Below are 20649 nucleotides of genomic sequence, written 5' to 3'. Positions count from 1 at the left end.
AGAGAGAAGAACGAGTGCAAACACTTTCTGCTCATGTGGATCTTATGGCTTGCATCTGTATGTTTTTGTGTGCATCTGTACGCGCTGTATGTTCTGTGATGAATCCTGCCAAAAAGATAGTGTGGAACAAGTAAGGGAGCAAGGGAACGGGGATAGATGAGAAGACATGTCCTTTTGAGTTCAACCAGTCATCCAGATGAAATATCGTTTAACCCCTCACTTTCATCCTCTGTTCTGTTGACCCTGTGAAGTGAAGGGGTCAACGTTGAATCAGAGGATGAGGATATCTAACAAGCTCTTGATTGGATAAACACACTAAAGAAACGCTGTTCTAAGCAGTGGGAAGGTGTGAGTGCTTTTCTCATGACCTTTTCAGGGTCCTTCATACAGTATGTATGACAGGCTCTGTGTTATTTTCAGGGTCCTTCATACAGTATGTATGACAGGCTCTGTGTTATTTTCAGGGTCCTTCATACAGTATGTATGACAGGCTCTGTGTTATTTTCAGGGTCCTTCATACAGTATGTATGACAGGCTCTGTGTTATTTTCAGGGTCCTTCATACAGTATGTATGACAGGCTCTATGTTATTTTGACTGAGGTGAGAATATTATTCTGAGGAGAGAATGTTGCTCGTCAACTGGATTAGCGCTGAAATGCTGCAGCCAAAGGAAGTTGTCATAGTCTCAGAATGTAATGCTACACTGAGGTGTGATTGGCTTTCTCACATCCCACAATGGACAAAATAGTAATGCATATCTTTTCAGCAGAGAAATGATCCTGTATCATTATGAAACAAGCAGAATTGTCAGACTGATCAACAGGGTCCCTCTCTTTTTGGGGGTTTCTGGCTCATCAATCAAGACATGACAGCCGTACTGGCAACGTGCCTTCCCTAAAAGGACAACAACACACAGAGCACACAAAAAACAGATACATTAAAAGCTTATCTTTTCTCCCATTGAGTTCCACATTACAAGACCAACGTCACAGAAATATATCATCCAAATCCAAAGCACTTCATGCATGTACTATACTCCCTACGGGCGATGGGCGACTAATGAAGAGTACAGACACAAGACCTGAAGGAGAATAATGGGGGACTGAGTAGATTCCTAGTGTGGGAAGCAGCTGGGCTGAGTCGGGTGTCATTCTGTCTACTCTTTGTGTGTTAATGAGGGTGATATGGTGAGATAGTGTCACAGCAGGAGGCTAACCGCCACTCGGGTGACAGGCCCATGGAGAGGATCACCTCCTGAGCAAGCAGCCACTGGGTGCGCCTTAGGCTAAGGGACAACTGAGACAGGCAGGACAAGTCAGGGTTTACCACCAGTTCTCTACTGCGGGGCCAACTGGAAATTAATGGGGGCAAGAAAATAAATAGTTTAACTCCAGAGAAGCAGCTGACGTGAGAAGTATGCCTCCTCAACAGTTAAATAAAACAGAGAAAATGGCTTAAATAGATTTGGCCTCTAGAAGCTGATGGAACATGTCAGAGGAATGGAACCCAATCTACTAAAAATGAGTCTCAAGTCTCATGCACTAACAAAAACAATGTATGTGTGTTTGGTAAACAATGATTTGTTTACAACGTATTATGAGTCCTCTTGTAACTGGAAATGAGTACGGTGGCATTGCATTCCCAAAGGACAGTGTGTTCAACGTCAAGCTGGAATGCACTGTGTCAGTGTCGAATCCGTCTTACTATGACTTCATAGGTGTTTCTCAAGGAAATCCCTCTCCCTTCTAGGCACAATGAGACGGCTTCCTGTTTAGAGAAAGTAGGATCCCGCCACTCAGCCACCCACCATCCCTTTACGTCATTTCCACATACTAATGTAGTACTTTATCATAACTGCACAAAGTGCACATATTGTTGTATTTCCATCATCCTCCTCATCCTCAGAAACATGTGCGGTTATGAGGAAGGTCTGCATACTCTATATGCATTGAGGTGGGGGACTGACAGAGAGCGTTGTCCAAATCATGAAAAAATAACCATGGCCCACGTTTTCATTCAGAATGTGAGTAAACATAAGAAGTAAACCAATAAAACTGACAGTCTTTAAAAATTAAGTATCATTGTTGGAAGTGCAGCCTGGTCTCATATACTAGATGTAACATAGTAAATGTAAATCTGGGCCCTGAAAATATTCTGTTCAAAAAAATAAACGCACATGTAACAATTTCAATGATTTTACTGACATTTAGTTCATATAAGGACATTAGTGAATTGATATAAATTAATTAGGCCCTAATCCATGGATTTCACATGACTGGGCAGGGGCACAGCCATGAGTGGGCCTGGGAGGGCATAGGCCCACCTACTTGGGAGCCAGGCCCACCCGCTGGGGAGGCAGGCCTAGCCAATCATTCTGAGTTTTTCCCCACAAAAGGGCTTTATTACAGACAGAAATACTCCTCAGTTTCATCAGCTGTCCAGGTGGCTAGTCTCAGTTGATCCCGCAGGTGAAGAAACCGGATTGGAGGGTCCTGGGCTGGCATGGTTACACGTGGTCTGCAGTTGTGAGGCCGGTTGGACGTTGTGCCAAATTCTCTAAAACAACATTGGAGGCGGCTTACGGTAGGGAAATTAATATTCTCTGGCAACAGCTTGAGTGGACATTCCTGCAGTCCGCATGCCAATTGCACACTCCCTCAAAACTTGAGACATCTGTGGCATTGTGTTGTGTGACAAAATTGCATATTTTAGAGTGGCCTCTTATTGACCCAGGACAAGGAGCACCTGTGTAATGATCATGCTGTTTAATCAGCTTCTTGATATGCCACACCTGTCAGGTGGATGGATTATCTTGGCAAATGAGAAATGCTCACTAACAGGGATGTAAACAAATTTGAGAGAAATATGCTTTTTGTGCGTATGGTACATTTCTGGGATGTTTTATTTCAGCTCATGAAACGTGGGACCAACACTTGACATAGTATGTATGATATGTTACGTTTGGTATGGGTACATGAGACAGAATGTTACTTAAGGCAAAACTAAAGGAGGGAAAGGGAAAGGGGGGTACCTGGTCAGTTGTACAACTGAATGCCTTCAACTGAAATGTGTCTTCCGCATTTAACCCAACCCCTCTTAATCAGTGATTGGTCGAGCATGTAACGTGAGCGTCTTGCAACCCAAACGTTGCGTGTTCAAATCTCATCACGGAAAACTTGTGCATTTTAGTTCATTTGCAACTTTCAACTACTTGCCACTTTTCAACTACTTTGCAACTACTTAGCATGTTAGCTAACCCTTCCCCTAACCCTGACCTTAACCCTTCACCTAACCCTAACCTTAACCCTTTTAGTTAACCCTTCCCCTAACCCTAACCTTAACCCTTAACCTAAACCTTAACCCTAACCCTAACCCCTAGCTAACATTATCCAGGTAGCTAAGGTTAACGTTAGCCTCCTAGCCCCCTAGATAACATTAGACACTACAAATTGTAATTCATAACATATCACACAATTAGCAAATTCGTAACATATTGTACAAATTGAAAATGTATAACATATCATACAAATTGTAATTCGGAACACATAATATGAAATGGATGATAAACATCCACAAATTAATTACAATCCATACGAAACGTAACATATCATACTAAATGGAGTGTGATGTATTTATGTACAGAATCATATGAAATGCTCTGAGACCAGGTTGGGAAGTAGTATAGTGATCCATTTTACAACCACAGATCAAAACAGATCAGATGGCATTGACCTAGAAAGAATGCACCTTTATACCTTACAGCATGCGCCTCTGCCTGTAGCCAAAACAGATCATAAATGCCTCACACATCCCTAAAATAATTGTAATCCAGAGAGTACTGCTATTTCATCTCCAAGCCAGCTCGGGCAATGTATTTACCTACAGTTATTGCGACTTCAGAAGCCAAGTAAAGGAGAGGTAGAGAGGAAGGCTGAGCGTTGGAGGGCAGAGTCCAGCCCAGCCCACTTCAAGTCGAGTCTCGCACCAGTCTATTTTCTCCCATCACAATCTGTCACGTCTGATCATCAGTCAGAGCGTACTGTATTCAAACGCAAGACAACTGCGCTAAATAAGAACACGTTCTCAGGCAAAGCTAAACTTCTAAAAGGTATGTTTTTGTAGTTATACTTGTGTAATAGCCTACTTATATTTGTACTGGGTATTATTCGGTTTTAGAAATATTTGAATGATACTTGTTTGGTATTTATTTATTCAACAGATATTATGGTGTTTTAGACAGTTGATCGAAATTATATAATTTGATGGCATATAATAACTAGACTAAAGCAAGGACAGATTTATTTGTCTTATATTTGAGAAAAACAGCAATGTTGGGGAAAATCCAGATATTTAGCTTCACAATTTTGATACAAGCCTGTAGCCTATACTTGCCCGCTGACAAGTTGATGACAACAGATTTCAGTGTTGTCTTGTTCTTTTTCAGAAATAATAAAAACTTGAATAACTAATAATTATTTTAAAAACGTAACTTAATTCATACATTTGCATACCCAATCCATAATAATTTTGAAGTAGTGTTTTATCATATGCTATGTTTCAAACAGATATTTGAGGCAACAGTGCCTCAAATACAATTTAATACAATTGTATTTGCACATGCTTCATAAACAACAGGTGTAAGCTAACACTCAAATGCTTACTTACTGGTCCTTTTCCAACATTGCAGAGTTAAAGATTTAAAAAATGAATTAGAAATAGTGGGACAAGGAATAAATACACATTGCACAACGAATAACGATAATGAGTAAAAATAACATGGCTATTCAGGGAGTACCTGTACCTGAGTCGATGTGCAAGGGTACAAGGTAATTGATGTAGCTGTGTATATATAGGTATGGGTAAAGTGACTGGACAACAGGATAGATAACAGACAGCAAATAGACAGTAGCAGAAGCATATGTGGTGAGTGGTCTGTGTGTGTGTGTGTGTGTGTGTGTGTGTGTGTGTGTGTGTGTGTGTGTGTGTGTGTGTGTGTGTGTGTGTGTGTGTGTGTGTGTGTGTGTGTGTGTGTGTGTGTGTGTGTGTGTGCGTGTGCGTGTGCGTGTGCGTGTGTGTGTGCGTGTGCGCAGGTATTTTGAGGTGTTAGTGTAAGTATGTGTGATTGTAGAGTTCAGTGTGTGTGTGTATAGAGTCAATGCAGGAGATTTAGTGCATACAAAAGGTGTGTGTGTGTGTTGAGGTATGCATGTGTGTGTTGGGGTGTCAGTGGAAGTATATGTGTATGTATGTGAGTGTATGTGAGTGTGCCTACATTTCTGTTCATGTGTGCATCAAGATAATTAATCAAAGTTGACAGACAGAATGATAGTTTTGCCCCCCAAAAATAAAACTGCGCTGGAATAAATGTGCTAAAGATCCATATGAATTAGTGACATAAATGACCAAGTTTCTCCAGGACAAAACACGAATATTTTCAATTGCGCCTTAGCTTGGTAATTTCTCATTTGTAAGGCACCTGTGGAGTAATGTCTTTGCTAGTTTCATACTCCAAAACATTCTATCAGAATTTGAACAAAGACAGGTACTGTTAATTACAAGATTAATGAGGAATGTATGCCCCCCCCCCCTTCTTTACATGTGTGCGTTGTTACAGATAAATATGCTATTATACTGTATTTAAATACTGTTATTTTGTTTCCAGGTTTCTTGCTTGTCTGAGCCATCCAGTGGATTGTCCAGGCATTGCACAGTTTTGGATAATGCTATCACATTGAAGATTCTCATTACCATCCATTCTAATACTAAATACAAAAAACTGGACTGATCAGAAACAACATTCAAAGATAGATTTCCTAAGGAATGTACATTCCCCACTTCCAACATACTGAATTATGGACTGCCTAAGAACTATGTGACGCAGAGTGGAAAGCATCTTGTCAGCTAAAAAGAAAGCAGCATTCCCAGAATACCAATGGAAGCATCGCATGCTGCTTACGCTGCTGTTGCTGCCCCCACTGTGGTTCCCATGTCCCACTCGGTAGGGTACCTGCTCCGGATGTTCCACGAGTACCAGAGCAATGCTGTCATCAGAGAACACTACAACTACACAGGCAAACTGAAGGAGAACAAGTACAAGGATGGACTAAAGCCAGAGGCCATAGCCTTCCTGCTGATCTGCTTGCTCATAGTGCTGGAGAATGCTGTGGTGCTGTTGGCCATCTGGAAGAATAAGAAATTCCATCTGCCCATGTACTATCTGTTAGGCAACCTAACACTCTCAGACCTGCTAGCAGGCTTCACCTACATGGTGAACATTGTGACTTCAGGGGCCAACACTTTAAAGATGACCCCTGTGCTGTGGTTCCTGAGGGAGGGGGGGGTCTTCATAACACTGGCTGCCTCCGTCATCAGCCTCCTGGCCATCGCCATTGAGCGCCACGTCACCATGGTGAGGATGAAGCCCTACCAGGGGGCCAAGCGAGGCCGGATGTTTGCCCTGATCGGGGCCAGCTGGGTTCTGTCAGTGTTCCTGGGGGTTCTGCCCGTCCTGGGTTGGAACTGTATGGGCCGTCTAGACCAGTGCTCCACTGTCCTGCCGCTCTTTGCCAAAAGCTACATCCTCTTCTTCATCACCGTGTTCACCGCTGTGCTGCTGGCCATCGTGGTGCTTTATGTGCGCATCTTCCACACTGTCAAGTCCAACACAAAGCACCTGGGCTCTGGCTCGCAGCGCAAAGGCCTGGCCCGCAAGTCCCAGAAGTACATGGCCCTGCTGAAGACTGTCACCATCGTGCTGGGCGTCTTCATCGTCTGCTGGCTGCCTCTCTTCATCCTCCTCTTGCTGGACTTCTGCTGCCCGGCACGGAGCTGCCAGGTGCTCTTCAAGGCGGACTACTTCCTGGGCATCGCCATGATCAACTCTCTCCTCAATCCCATCATCTATACCCTGACCAGTAAGGACATGAGGAGGGCCATCCTGAGGCTGCTGTGTCGACGCTGCCTCCTCACCAAGGATGGCCAGGTGAAGAAGATAGGGATGTCCTTTCTGGAGTGCAGTACCAGTAAGACTGAGGCACCCTCCCATAGGCTGGAGGGCCTGGAGATCACAGTCTCTTCTGCCAACTTCACCCCTTCCACTATTAAAGCCATCTACCCCAGGATGTCAAAGACATGACTTGTCCATGAAGGCCCAATGTAACTCAGCAGTAATAATGGGTCCAATTACAGTAAGAGCAGAGTTCTGGATACCCCCTTGACTGGACCACTCTTCGGCACAGACTACTACATGTTACGTATGGGTTGTAAATGGAACTACAAGCAAGGAGGAAGTAATACTCTTCCTCTCACCTCAATGGTAGAGAACGTCAGCGGAACCCACCATTGTCCTATGTTTTGCCTTCCTCCCCTGGTCTGGCATTTTCTTCCTTGAAAGATAAGCTGGAGGTTTCCACTTAAAGACTGGTCGGTCTATTGTAAGGAAGTCAAACCTCAGTCACAGTGTTAGAGAAATAAATACCTTGTTGGTTTTTAGTCTTCGGCGCCAAGCATTTAATGGATTAATATGCTGTTCTCATACTGTGAAAATCATTTTCTCGTATGCTGAGATACAATATATCTTTCATAAGTTAATAATCTTCCATAAATCCAAACTGCAGAAAAGAAAAACTCTCCTGAAGGAACGGATTCATGTTTGTAGCATTATTTTGAATTCACCATTGACCGGTGTGTAAAGAGAACCACTCAACCAGCAGCTGTGAAATTAACATTATTCATGTTTTTTATTATACAAACATTGAAACACATTCAGTACATTTTATTTTGAGTCATACACATAAAGTATACATTTGAGTCATGCTAAGGCTCATCCTTATGTTCTCTCTCCAGAAAATACATAATACAAACATAATGACATGTAATTAAAACATGAAGCATCCACACCCCAATACTGCTGCCAGAACCATGGCATTTTTGTCATTTGATCTCAGGTCTGCTGGAATTCTGGGCAGAGGTCCCCAGACCAACATTAGAGACTTGGTGGCTTTGACACACAGAGAATGTCACGTTGATGCCTCTTCTGGTTTGCACATCTTTGGAGGTCTCTAAAACACATGTAGCAGCAGACATGATTGTGAGCAATAAAAAGGACAGATTAGGCTTATTGACTGGCTCTAGTTTTGTGGACTCACAAGTATGGAAATCATATTGAACACAGCCTATTCACAAAACCAATAGCCTTCAGAACTTTCCTGAACAAGCTGGAGAATATCCCTCTCATGCAATGAAGAGTTGTGTCTATCTTCTGTAAACAGTGGTTAATAGACATTTGTAAAGAAAAACCACAAATGCTTCGGGTTCCATGTATAAAGTTCCATTGTGACAGCAGTGATGTTTGAAAAACAAGAAAGCAATTCAAAATCTGTTTTCACATTGTATATAAATGTACAAATGAAAATATTTATATTTCTGTCTTATACAGTATATTGTGTAAATAAAATGAACTATAGTTTCTGTATTTTGTTTATTCTGAACTAAACTTAATTTATGAGGCCACTGCCAATTCAAACAATAAATGTATGTGAACAATATCTACAAAAACAGTATTTTTGGTCATTGTTTTGCTAAATAAACATCCTTACAAATAACATTTAATCTAGTTATTTCCTCTCAACATATATTTGTGAAGCCAGAGGCCTCATGTGTGAGAAAACAAAAGTGCTAGTGTCAATGTGGTGAGTGTGGTTTCAGATCTTTCACAGGAAACATACCGTCCCATCATCCACCAGTTATTAAAGGCTTTGACCTATATAGTCATCACATACCATATACTTCAACACTGATAAGCAAATGTCAACTTAATTCAATTGAGAAGACGGAACAGTCTACAAAATATACATATACACAAAGGTGTACTTTCCCACTATAGAGCAGAGACAGATGCCAAAGAAATGTAGTGTATATCAAAATAAAATGTAAATGTCTGATCGATGCTGAAGTTATCAAAGTAAACACACAAGCACACACGACAAACCCCCCACTTAACACACAGTGCACCAAATCCATACCAGAAGCAACCACCCAAGAAGAAGACATGCGCTTGTGGCAACACATAGAGAAGGCAGCAGTCATTGGGGACAATATACTTGACGCCCCATTTCCAGTAAGATTATCAACAAGAAACCACCAGCTGACGAGGTTACATGAGTTGAGATCCAAACTAAACCTGACCCCCGCCCTGTATCATATCAACTACTCACCACATGCTACACTGGCAGAAACCTACCTAGGCATTGACAATAAAATATGACTCATTTACAAAATGTGTGGGACATGCAATGAAGAGTAATGGTAGGATTTCAATAAATTGTGTGTGAGCAAAAAACTGCCCTTTTCCATTCAAGACTAGAAACAAGTCCCCTCAACCATAAATGGTTGAACTTACTTTGTCAACACGGCCTTTTGCAAAAGTGGGTCAAGTTTGGGGTGGCCACAAACTTAATAAATAGTTGCTCTAAAATGAGATAAATCTCCACAATAACTCATGTCAGGCTTTCTGCCCTGCCAAAAATTATTTTATCCCTTGGGCTTTTAGACTCACAAGATGTTCATTAGGAAAATGTAATGGGTAGACGACTAATAACATCAACACATTATTACTGCAGCAGTTACAATTATATTTTTATTCAACCAAAACCTCAGAAACACTAGTCAATTGTGCATCCTCCTTGCTTGGAAAGCCCATGGAGGAATAGCATTTTCCATGAATAACAGTTAGCATTCCAGAAAATCTTGCAAAAATTTGTATTTTATTTTTATTGCTGCAATGCAGTACAGAATACTGTCTGTTGCAAAAGCACACCTTCACATTGGACATTTATTGCATTAAAAAGGTGATCAGCACCCAAATTTTCAATACAGTAATTTCAGTAGCATATTAAAAAGTAGTGGGTTTGCAATGACACCTATTGGCAGAAAATTGTCTTTATAAAAAAAAACTGTCTATGGTGAAAGTAGATACAAATAAAACCTAGGGTTATAGGTTACTACCCAAATAAGTATTCTAGGAAATGTGACGCTTAGATAAACTGCTTTATTCAATATAACAAAATGTAATGCAAGTCAATACCAACAATAAGGAATACAATCTTATTATAAAACAAATGTATTACAACACACAACACATAAACAACAGACAATCCAACCACAGGACAAACAACTACTGGAGAGATATGGCAACTTTCCTTTGATCTCTTCTACCATTCAGTGCTGACAAAGTTCCACAGCTCATCACTGACTGAACACCGAGACCGCACAGAGGAGTCTATGTTGATTGGCGTGGCCAGGTCAGCTCCATAATGCACTGCAAGAGATTAAAGTGCACTCAAACGTTAGTTAAACGCAACCAAAACCCACATCAACCAGCCATTAAGTTCCACAGTTGTGACTTGTCAAAGGGTGATGGAAAAATAGTTATGCAGTGACAAATACCTCCTCTTAGAATGTGTGGCTCCGTGTCATACTCCCACTTGATCCTGGTCACTTTGTGGTACAACTGGGCCACGTATCTGCAGAATTAGCAGTTTGTCAAGTTGCACCATGCTGTTCATGATGTGAGATCAATGCTCACCGACTATCATGGTTTAGTGTGGTGGGCTAGTGTGGTGTTGGGAGTGATTATTTCAGTATGCTGTTAGTCCTACTCACATGGCTGATGGGATGACCTCCGTAGTGTCATCATCAACCTCCTGCTGCAAGGTCTGCAGCTCCTGCTCCGAGTCACGCAGACTCTCCAGCTCCCTCTGCAGGAACCTGAGGAACAGGTCAAGGAAACCAACACGGGGAAAATCTCAATTGGTGCTGTTCGACGCCACTCTTCCTCAACTCCATCCTCTCCAACCTCTCCTTGCCTGATTTTGAAAAAGGTCAAAGGGAATCGAGGAGCGGAGGCAAGAAAACAAATGCGCTTGTATTAAATAAGAATCCTTGTCCACTAGTATGCCATCAGGCAAATTATATTTACAGGGGTGGAGTCCCAAAATAAGTGTAACGTGATAAAAACATTTAGCTAGTAGATAAAATTTGCATAGATTTTTTTTAAATGTGTGCATGCATTTATTTTTCAAGAAAACAGCTGATTCAAAGGGGTTGTAGCAGATTTTAACACACTTCCACACTAGTTACCAGGAAGATCCTCTGCATGCTCACTGTATGGCATATAAACTGAAGTCTCAAAATACTTTCATCAATGGATGGCAGCCTGGTCAGCCTGCAGCAATGGACAAGCTCTGGGTAGAATGTGACTGCTCCCTATATGTATTATCTGGACAACACAGCATGCATGTGCACGTTAGAGAGCACCAATTGCAGTACATTTAGAGCTTGTTCTGTGTAGAGACAGAGCATGACTGGGTGAAGGATACTGTAGTTCTGAGTCCATGTTCTGGCTCCTTGCTGTACACTGCTGCAGCTCCTGCTCCAGACTGTCCAGCTCCCGCTCGGCCTGGCTCTTCTGCCCCTCCATGTCCAGCAGCTTCTGGCTCGCCTCATCTTCACACTTAACTACACCTGAGGACAATGGCGAGTAAAGATTAGGCTATATAGCTTGACGAATGGAAAGAGAGTAAGTTATCATATGACAGGATCTACAACTTGATTATTTTTCTTTACCGTTTAACACCAAAGTGATGGTTTTCTTCATGTCCAAGTGTCGCTCAAAGAAACATTGCTGTTTTTCTCTCACTTTTCTTAATTCATCGTCAGCTTTGCTGCTTTTCAGTATTTTGACCATCGACTCTCCCGTGTCCATAACATCCTGAAGCATGGTGACGTCTTTTGTGGAATATTTTAGTAGAAATAAATAATAAATTACTGCCCGTTCTAGAGCAGACTAACTGGTGAATCATCAATAGCACTCAAAATTGTTTGCTGCCTACGGTCAACAAAATCCAATGCTATGTCTAACTAACGTTAGCTGCAGAGGCTCTTGCTTGAAAACAGCAACTACTATTACTAACATCTTAATTATATACGTTTAGAAAGGTATACAATAACAAGCATTTCCTTACCGTGTTTGCCGAATATAAACAGTTCACTGACAGTTTTGCTTCACTTCAGTCGTTTCCGTAATTCAAAGTTGTCCTGCGAACGCGCGCGCTTACATGAGGTGCCAGCGAAAGTGCCTGACTGAATTTTTGTTCCTAAACAAAAAACTAAATTACAGGAGAAACTGTAAAATATTTATTCACATACACAATATAACAATAAGTAGATGCCTACAATTGAAAATATACAATTAATAGAAAGCACCAAAAATATCCAGCGTTCTGATTGGCTAGATCCACATGGGGGCGCCAATGTCTAGAAATCGCAAGATTTGTCATTTTTTTTTATTACTGTACCACCAACTGAATTTTGCACTGACTGCCCAGAGGACCCCCTCGTGTTCATTTTACCAGTAGGCCTATGGTATATTATTCTCAAGTACCCCTGGTTGAGAACCAATGATTTATAGTATACTGTAATGAAACAGGCAGGGAGAAGGTCGACTGTGCCGCAAAAGCATGCTCGTGCAGCAGAGTCGATTTCAGCGCTTATAAACCCAGGGTCGTTACAATACATACTCTCTTTAATGGAACTGCGGTTGTGTTGAGATAGGTAGGTTCACTGTGCCTCCAGAGGTTATTTCTGGACAACATTTGTACATTTTAGAGAACAACAGTTGGAGTACACAAAATGTCCTACAATTTGCAAAATACAGTTAAGTAAATCACAATTGTTCCAAGAGTTGTTCAAGTTCATCTGATATTTTCAGGAATAAAATACAAAATATACAATTCTAATCGGCACTCAGAAAAATAGCTGGAACGTCAACTATCAGTGCCAATACTATTGTAAGCTCATTCAACTTTGATTTATTAGGAACTATGCTGTTCTCTGGTCCATTTATATTGTGCAGTTTGTCACTTTTACCAACCATTCACAAAAATATAAGGGGACATAAATTATAATGGTGCCGTTCTCTCCCTCACTCCTTGATCCTCAGTCTTCGCTTGAGCCTTTCGTTTCTGCCTGCCAAGCTGCCTGAAGTGCAGTCTCTTGGGATTCAGTCCATAGGCCTTCAGTCTCTGTCCGCTGAACTCTCGCCCACCCATTTTCACCCTGAAGGGCCCCTTCCCCGACATGAGGCGGCTTCCTGGGTGCCTGTTTTTCTTCTTGGGCAATTTTGTCCTTTCAGTCCTTGTGTTGGCAGGTTCCTGAGTGGTAGCAACTTTTTCCTGCTCCAGTTTCAACTTCTTGGATTTGGGTACCAGGAACTCCTCTTCGTGGTCTCCTGCCTCTCTCAGTGCCTGGACTACCACCCCCTCCCTAGAGTCCAATGCAGAGCTTTGCTGACTGGGTCCAGCCTCATCATCATCCTCCTCCAGATCCTTGTCATCCTTCTCTGCATTCTTCATCCTGTCTCTTCTCTTCTTACCCACTTTGGTCTTGCCCTCTGCTTTGTCCTCCCTACAAGGAAATATATAAAATAATTCAGTTTTCTTAGAGAACATATTCTGCCAATCTGCATATGGTAGAATACTCACTCAGCATAGAAAGAGTTCAAGACTTCTATCTTTTTCTTCACATTTTGTCCTTTGATTTTGTAGTTCTGCAAATCACTCATCTCCTCCTTGTCAGACCTGAAAAAGTGATTGAAGAAAAAAATAGAAAAGGAAAAATCTCAAAGGCCATTTTCCCCATAGACAGCTGATTAGTAAATGCCTACTGTTTTGAGACCAGGTTCAGTACCTGAACATGCAGGTCTTCTTTAGCGAGGCCCAGCGGTTCAGCTCTTTCTCATCTGCTCCCAGGATCTGAGGAGGGAAGAACAAGTTACTTTCTGTAATATTCATACAGCCACTTTAACCTCTCTGGGGTAGGGGGCAGTATTTTGACATCCGGATGAAAAGCGTGCTCAAAAGTAAACTACCTGTTACTCAGGCCCAGAAGCTAGGGTATGCATACAATTGGTTGATTTAGATAGAAAACACTAAAGTTTCTAAAACTGTTAAAATCATGTCTGTGAGTATAACAGAACTGATATGGCAGGCAAAATCCAGAGGACAAACCATCCCCCCCAAAAAAAGATTTCAGCTTACCACTATTTTCAATGGCTAGTACTTTAATTATCAGCCCAAGTTCTCCCGCATTGCAGTTCCTAGTGCTTCCATTAGATGTCAACAGTCGTTAGAAAGAGTTTCAGGCTGGTTTTTGGAAAAATTACCCAGAAATTGTAGTTTTTCTAGTTGGCTCCCATTTTGGCTGTAGTGTTTCCAAGCTCGTGTAGGAAAGCGTGTTCTTTCTTATTTTTCTCCGGTAATGAACATACTATTCTCAGTCTTAAATTTGATAGTTTATTTGCGTATTAGGATACCTAAGGTTTGATTATAAACGTTGTTTGACTTGTTTGGAAAAGTTTATTAGTAGCATTTGGGTTTCATTTTGTATGCATTTTAATGGAGGGAAACAGTGGATTATTGACTGAAGCGCGCCGGGTAAACTGAGTTTTTATGGATATGAAGGACATTATCGAACAAAAGGACCATTTGTGATGTAACTGGGACCTTTTGGAATCCCAACAAAAGAAGATCATCAAAGGCATATTTTTATATGGCTATTTATGACTTTCGTGTCACACCTGTCTGGTTGAAATATGTTTTTCATGTGTTTGTATGCGGGGTGCTGTCCTCAGATAATCACATGGTTTGCCGTAAAGCCTTTTTGAAATCTGACAAGGCGGCTGCATTAACAAAAAGTTAAGCTTTATTTTGATGTATAACACATTTTCAAGAAAGTTAAATATTTGAATTGAGAATTTTTTTATTTCGCGCTCTGCAATTTCACTGGATGTTGGGCAGGTGGGACACTACCGTCCCACATACCCGTAAGAAAAACAGACGCGAAATCCACAGAAATGACTTTAAACCTAATTTGTGCAGATAAGGCTCCAAAGCAAGTTGATAACTCAGTGAATACAAGCATTTCCCTTTCTATCATTCTCTCCTCATCCTCGTCTGCTCAGAGAGAAGATTAACTGAAGTCATGCCCTGGTCAGAGCCTTCCCCGGAGGGTGGCAATACCAGGTCAGTCACATCTCAGCTCATCAGTGCAGGACTCAGGGTCTGTACAGTGCAACACTATAACACAACCCAGGGTTCGGGGGTCAATTATATTTAAATTCCAGACAACTAAAAAAGTTAACCAAACTAAAAACAATTCTAATTGAAAAGCATGGGAAAAAGTTATTATTTTAGTGTATTTCCTGAACTGACTTGAACCCAACCCTGAGACAACCTATTAGGAACTAGAGCACCCAGTCTCACCTCATCAGTGGACAGGCCAAAGTCATTGGCCAGGACCTGCCTGTAGCGAAACCTGCAGGGGATGTCGTCTATGATGTCCTCATAGTCCAGCTTATAGTACTCCTCCAGGTACTGCTCAAAGGACTTCTCCTCTGAAACACAAAGGATGGATGCATGAAATAACATTCAGTCTCAATATCTATAGTACATCAAACAGAATCGAAAAGGTTATGGAAAATAACCTAAGATTCATGGTGCTGAACCTCCTGAGACTTACGGGGGTCAAACACAGGCTTGTTTTGGGTAATGACCTCAGCAAAATGAGACTTCTTTCTCTTCTTTCCCATCAGCGAGGCATCCACCTTCATCTTCTCCTTTTTCTTCTGCTTCTTGGAGGTGCTTGGCTGACTGGGATCATAGTCTGCATCCATCTGGTCAAGTAAGAGTTCAGATGAGTGAGTCACATACAATCTCAAAGGCCTGACTATCTCCATCAACGACACTTTTATTTCTGACTAGCCTCCAATAAATGTTTTTCTGAAGGTCTGCAGGCAATGCTGAAGTGATGATCATATTAGAGGAACTCACAATAAAGTCTGGATCTTCACAGTTTGGCTGGTCATAATCTTCTCCTTCATGCTCCTCTTCTTCACCACCATATTCCTTTTCTCCACCCTCTCCTGTCCATGTGTCCCAGTTCCAGTGTTCTGCAGGACAGAGAAAGCTACCTTATTACAATGCCACCGATTCTAAAGTATTCAATTCTACTTGAGATAATAAAATCAGTAACGAGTGACTTACCACCCTCTAGCTCTTCAACTTCAAACTGGGGCTTCTCCCCCTCTTCCTCTCCATAATATTCATCACCAAAGAATTTCTGGAAGAAGAAAAGAATACAGGGAGAGACAATAAGAGGAGTGTATTTCTTATTTACAATCAGTCTCTCTTCTTGAGGTGTGTGAGTGGTCACCTGCATGAGCTGGTCATGCTGCTGGGGGTCAAAGTCTCCCTCCAGGTCCACCTGACTGAAGGCTAGCTGCTCGTTGCCCGTCAGCTCCTGCAGCCGCCGCAGCTTCTGCATGATCTCATTACGCTTCAGGTTCTTCAGCTGCTTCAGCTGCTCGTGCTTCTGCTCCTTCTCCTGCAGGGGCCAGAAGAGTCACAGGTCAGTTTATTGGGAGGGTGAGAGAAATGGGGAAGGGATGGTATGATGTATAAGATGAACTAAAAGAGAGCGTCTACTGACCTTTTTCTTCCTATCCTTCACTTCCTCCCTTTTGAGCTTCCTGCGCTCGTCTTTGGAGCGGACAGAGGTGGCAATGGTACGGGGGTAAGTCTTGATCTGTAAGGAACAATAATATACTATATGAGACCAAGGTACATACACTTCACCATACAAACAAACATGTGCATGTAGAGACAGACGGGAAAGTCCACCTTCTGTGCATCAGGCTCCTCAAAGCGGAAGTTGTAGTGTCTTTCAAAGTCCTCTTGGCGCTCCAAGAACGACTCCCCATCCTCTTCTGAGTCCTCCACGTCATCATTCACCACTTCGTCATAGCTGGGGATCCTGCACACAGCCATGGCAGATTAGTACAGTCAGAGCGGTGCTGAGCACTGCTCTACGATTACAATTGAAAGCATACATGGACAAAACAAAAAAAAACTGAAAAATGTATAAACACATAAAATAACTTATGTAAATAACCGTTACCTGTCCACGTCATCTTTCTCCATGTAGCCCTTATTCAGGACAAAATCCCTAAGGAAACACTCCTTCTCATCCAGCTCGGGGTCGTTCCAATAGTCCCTCAGGTATTTCTATCTCAACACACAGCACATATTTCAGTCACAGCAGGTCATTACATAGCTCTCTCTTGCAGTCTATTCCAACAGTCTTCCATCACTCACCATGTCCTGCACTTCTTCTGGGCCCCCCAGCTCTGCCTGGCCTTTCAGCCAGTCCACATAATCCTCTTCCTCTTTATCCTGTTGTGTAGAAAGATAACAGTTTAGAAAAATAGAATGTTTATCTCTGCAGTGCTTTATACTGTAAGATAAGACAAAGTCAGGTATCGGTTCCCACAGACCTTCTCTTCCTGTGTTTTGGTCCTCCTCTTCAGCAGCTGAAAGTCCTCCTCACTGCACTCCTCATCACTGTCCTGTATGAACTTACGGAAGCTGGAGGAAGCATGACACAGTGGTTATGCTCCAAAAACAGTTATAAAAGACAAAAAACAAGGGTGTATTTACACAAATAAAAAAAAACTGTTCTTTAGGACAAAGGACACGGTGATTATGAGAGAATTTAACCCTTACCTCTCTTTCAATTCTCTCTGCTCCTGGATGTAACTTGGAGATGCAGCTCTCTGTCAAAGAATGCAAAGGCAAACAAATAACTTCTCGTGACATACCTCCATGTAAATGTGTCATAACATACAATGTGTCATAACATACAATGTATCATAACATGCCTCTCTCCTCTTTGCAGCCTCTTCATCATCACTCTCCTCCTCATCATCCTCATATTTACTGGGAATGAGACAAATTGTTATTGTCAAACCATTTGCCGAAAATGAGATATAAAGATATGCACAGTAGGACATCTGCAGCTCACTCACCCTCCCCTTTCCAAGATAACTTTTCGCTCATAGTCTTTCAGATACATTGGCTTCTCTGTTTTATTTGAAGTTGAAGGCTGGGCATCATCCCCAATGGATGCATCTGATTAAGAATGAAACATTGGGTGGTGAAAGACACCTCTTAAACAAACAAACACATAATCAAAGTGTCATACTGTAATCAGTTGCAGCAACAAGACACGCTGACTGATGACATACCTTCCACTGTGTAGAACGTTGCATCAGTCTGATAGATCTTAGGATCTTTCTTCTTCAGCAGAGACAATGTTCTGTAGAAGTCCCTTTCAACTTTGGGGTCAAGTTCCTAAGAAGACACACATCAGTCTGCATTGAAATTACAAATATACAGGTCAAGGATACAAAGGTAGGGCCAAAACACTGACAAACCATAAACAGAACACCATGGCAGTGTTTGTATTGCGAACGATATAGCTAGCCAAATTAGATACAGTAATAGCACTTACCACCTCGCTATCATCATCTGACTCTGAACCAGACTCACTCTCGTCAGCTTGGTCGCCATATTTGTCTTTCACTGAAATAAATCAATGATGAACATGACAAGCCATCCAATGTGGTGCACTCATTCCGCCAGGAAAACAAGTCAGAACTAAATTGCTATCTAGCTGGACATGCTAGCTACCTAGTTATAATAACCAAACATGTAACGATGACTAAGTTAACTTCTGAACGTGTAAGTATATATAAGTTAAGTTAAGTATATACACGTTAAATAATTTACAGAATAAGATTAATTTCAAATGGGATCAAAAGTTAGCAAGCAAGTTGAAAAGGATAACTTTAGCTAACATGAGCTAAAGGGCTGGCTTGCTAGCCATCTAGCTAGCTAACAAGCTTGGGAAGTCACACTTACGCCTTTGTAACTCTTCTTTTTGCCTATATTTGTCATATTTCTCTGCAAACTTTGAATTAATCTTGAAATCCGATTTGCCTGACATGGTTACATGTGAACTGGATACTATTTATCGGGAAAAGAATTCAGTGAAATGTGGTCATGATGCTAACATCCACAGCAGCATGTATAGAACTACCACGTGGTTTCCTGAGGGGAGAGTCAGAGTTCCAAACTACGATCAACCAATCATAGGTTTAGAAAATATGTAAGTTTTATCAACAAATATATTTGTTGCCAATATAAAAATGATTTTTTGTATATATAAAAAACATCACAAAATACATATTGATTTGCAAATATTTCTTAGAAATATTCATATTAAGGGTCCTAGTTTGAGAGCATTGATGGCCTTTGCCTTTTGCGTTAGTAAGAATATTCGTATAATTTATGTTGAGTAATAATCTCCAACCTAGTAGCAATGTGTTTGTCAGATACAGATACTCTGTAGCTATCTAATGTTTTTGTGTTGTCTGTGTGTAGTATGGTGCAGTAGCCCATCACAATGTTTTTGGAATGAGACTCAGTAGCACAGCTGGAGGCGCTCTAGTACAAATTGTCAATATGTATAGGCCCCTATGTACCATGCTGGTCCATCCCTATGTTTTTTTAAAGATCATAAGGTGACCAGACAGTGAAAGTACAGGAGATAATGTCTACTGGGAGAATAGTTTACACAAGACTTATGAATGTATTTTAAAAACAGTAATGGAATTCATTATTCCAATTATCTGACTCAGAAAGAATAGGTCAAAGACACCAGTTTACTCACCCTGTTTTCAATTGCAATTATTGAGACAACTATTCTTTTTTTATACTTCATCAATATAATGTTCTGTTTTTGTCTAGTTGGACGATTTAGGCCTATGCCCAAATTCTCTCAGTATATTCTGTTTGTCACCTCAACATTCCTGTGGGTCTGACCTCTCTGAATTGGGCTTTACTCGGATTCTTTCAAACAACGACCTCGTATATGGTCTTACATGGCATCAATTATTATTCATGTTCTCTTTGCTGTTTGCTCTTTGTACTCAGCTACTCTGAGTCAGTCTTCATCTCCTTGGGCCCCACAATAAAAAATCAGTTACGTTTACATTGCAATTCTTTGCCAATCTATGTAGTTTATCACCACTGTCAAACAAGTCTGTCAAATAATAACACATCCCACCTAAAGCAAATAATAGTGCCTGAGATAAAGAGACTGTTTCTGGAATAATTAATGACTTTAAGTAGCTTCATTCACCTCGTTCCCTGTGTCATGTCTTGAATAGTCGACCAGGTATTGGAGGGCTCTAGGGAGTAAGGCTGCAGTGGGATTCAGATAGGAGGAAGGTGTTTATTTGAGGTCGGAGGTGATAGCCAAGGGCCAGCAATATAACTGGGTCGTTTCACGAAATGAGTGCCTTTTGTTGTTTTAAGTAGAAATTGTGCACCAATGTTTAATTTTTAAAGCTTGTTATATTTATTGAAGTGCTCTTTAATGTAGACCACATAGATAATTAAATAAATCCGAATTTTTAATGCAAATGAAGACAACATTCTGTATTTTGACAAGTTCCTCAGTGCACCCTCTGTGACCTTCACCATCATTGTAAAGCCCCAGTTATTTTGCTGCTTTGACAATATCATTTCTGAAGATCAATATATATATTTAATGTGATTAGTGATTCATTTTAAGGTAAGAAAAACCCGAATTGTCCCTCATTTCAACACTATTACATGAACTGAACTCTCGTTTTAATATGGTGAAACTATTACTTAACATCTAATGATCAAATCATAGTGTTCAAGAAAG

The 20649-nt window shown here is 41.2% G+C and overlaps 3 protein-coding genes and 1 non-coding gene across 4 annotated transcripts; 1 reads left to right on the top strand and 3 right to left on the bottom strand.

Moving 5' to 3' along the window:
- Positions 1-3938: 3938 nt before the first annotated feature.
- LOC124015409 (sphingosine 1-phosphate receptor 1-like) lies at positions 3939-8603 on the top strand. The gene is made up of 2 exons (XM_046330577.1): positions 3939-4108; positions 5663-8603. Exon 2 carries the CDS (start codon positions 5933-5935, stop codon positions 7133-7135), a length of 1203 nt encoding a protein of 400 aa, XP_046186533.1. The 5' UTR covers positions 3939-4108; positions 5663-5932; the 3' UTR covers positions 7136-8603.
- Positions 8604-10028: 1425 nt separating this feature from the next.
- On the bottom strand, positions 10029-12124 carry LOC124015410 (kinetochore protein Spc24-like). Its single transcript, XM_046330578.1, has 6 exons — positions 12024-12124; positions 11626-11787; positions 11379-11523; positions 10663-10767; positions 10447-10523; positions 10029-10318 (listed from the first exon to the last, which is right to left on the bottom strand). Exons 2-6 carry the CDS (start codon positions 11777-11779, stop codon positions 10212-10214), a joined length of 588 nt encoding a protein of 195 aa, XP_046186534.1. The 5' UTR covers positions 11780-11787; positions 12024-12124; the 3' UTR covers positions 10029-10211.
- Positions 12125-12182: 58 nt separating this feature from the next.
- On the bottom strand, positions 12183-19001 carry LOC124015408 (protein KRI1 homolog). The gene is made up of 19 exons (XM_046330575.1): positions 18816-19001; positions 18406-18476; positions 18140-18245; positions 17921-18023; positions 17774-17831; positions 17619-17668; positions 17390-17480; positions 17211-17288; positions 17014-17120; positions 16737-16869; positions 16546-16641; positions 16270-16440; positions 16101-16176; positions 15888-16006; positions 15577-15730; positions 15321-15451; positions 13747-13811; positions 13542-13637; positions 12183-13464 (listed from the first exon to the last, which is right to left on the bottom strand). Exons 1-19 carry the CDS (start codon positions 18898-18900, stop codon positions 12960-12962), a joined length of 2295 nt encoding a protein of 764 aa, XP_046186531.1. The 5' UTR covers positions 18901-19001; the 3' UTR covers positions 12183-12959.
- On the bottom strand, positions 15012-15109 carry LOC124016567. The gene has a single exon (XR_006835379.1). It is a non-coding gene; the product is annotated as a Z30 small nucleolar RNA (small nucleolar RNA).
- Positions 19002-20649: the final 1648 nt, after the last annotated feature.

This window comes from Oncorhynchus gorbuscha, linkage group LG26 (assembly GCF_021184085.1).
Source record: "Oncorhynchus gorbuscha isolate QuinsamMale2020 ecotype Even-year linkage group LG26, OgorEven_v1.0, whole genome shotgun sequence".
In the NCBI taxonomy this organism is placed as follows: domain Eukaryota; kingdom Metazoa; phylum Chordata; class Actinopteri; order Salmoniformes; family Salmonidae; genus Oncorhynchus; species Oncorhynchus gorbuscha.
This window is presented reverse-complemented; position numbering and strand designations above follow the sequence as displayed.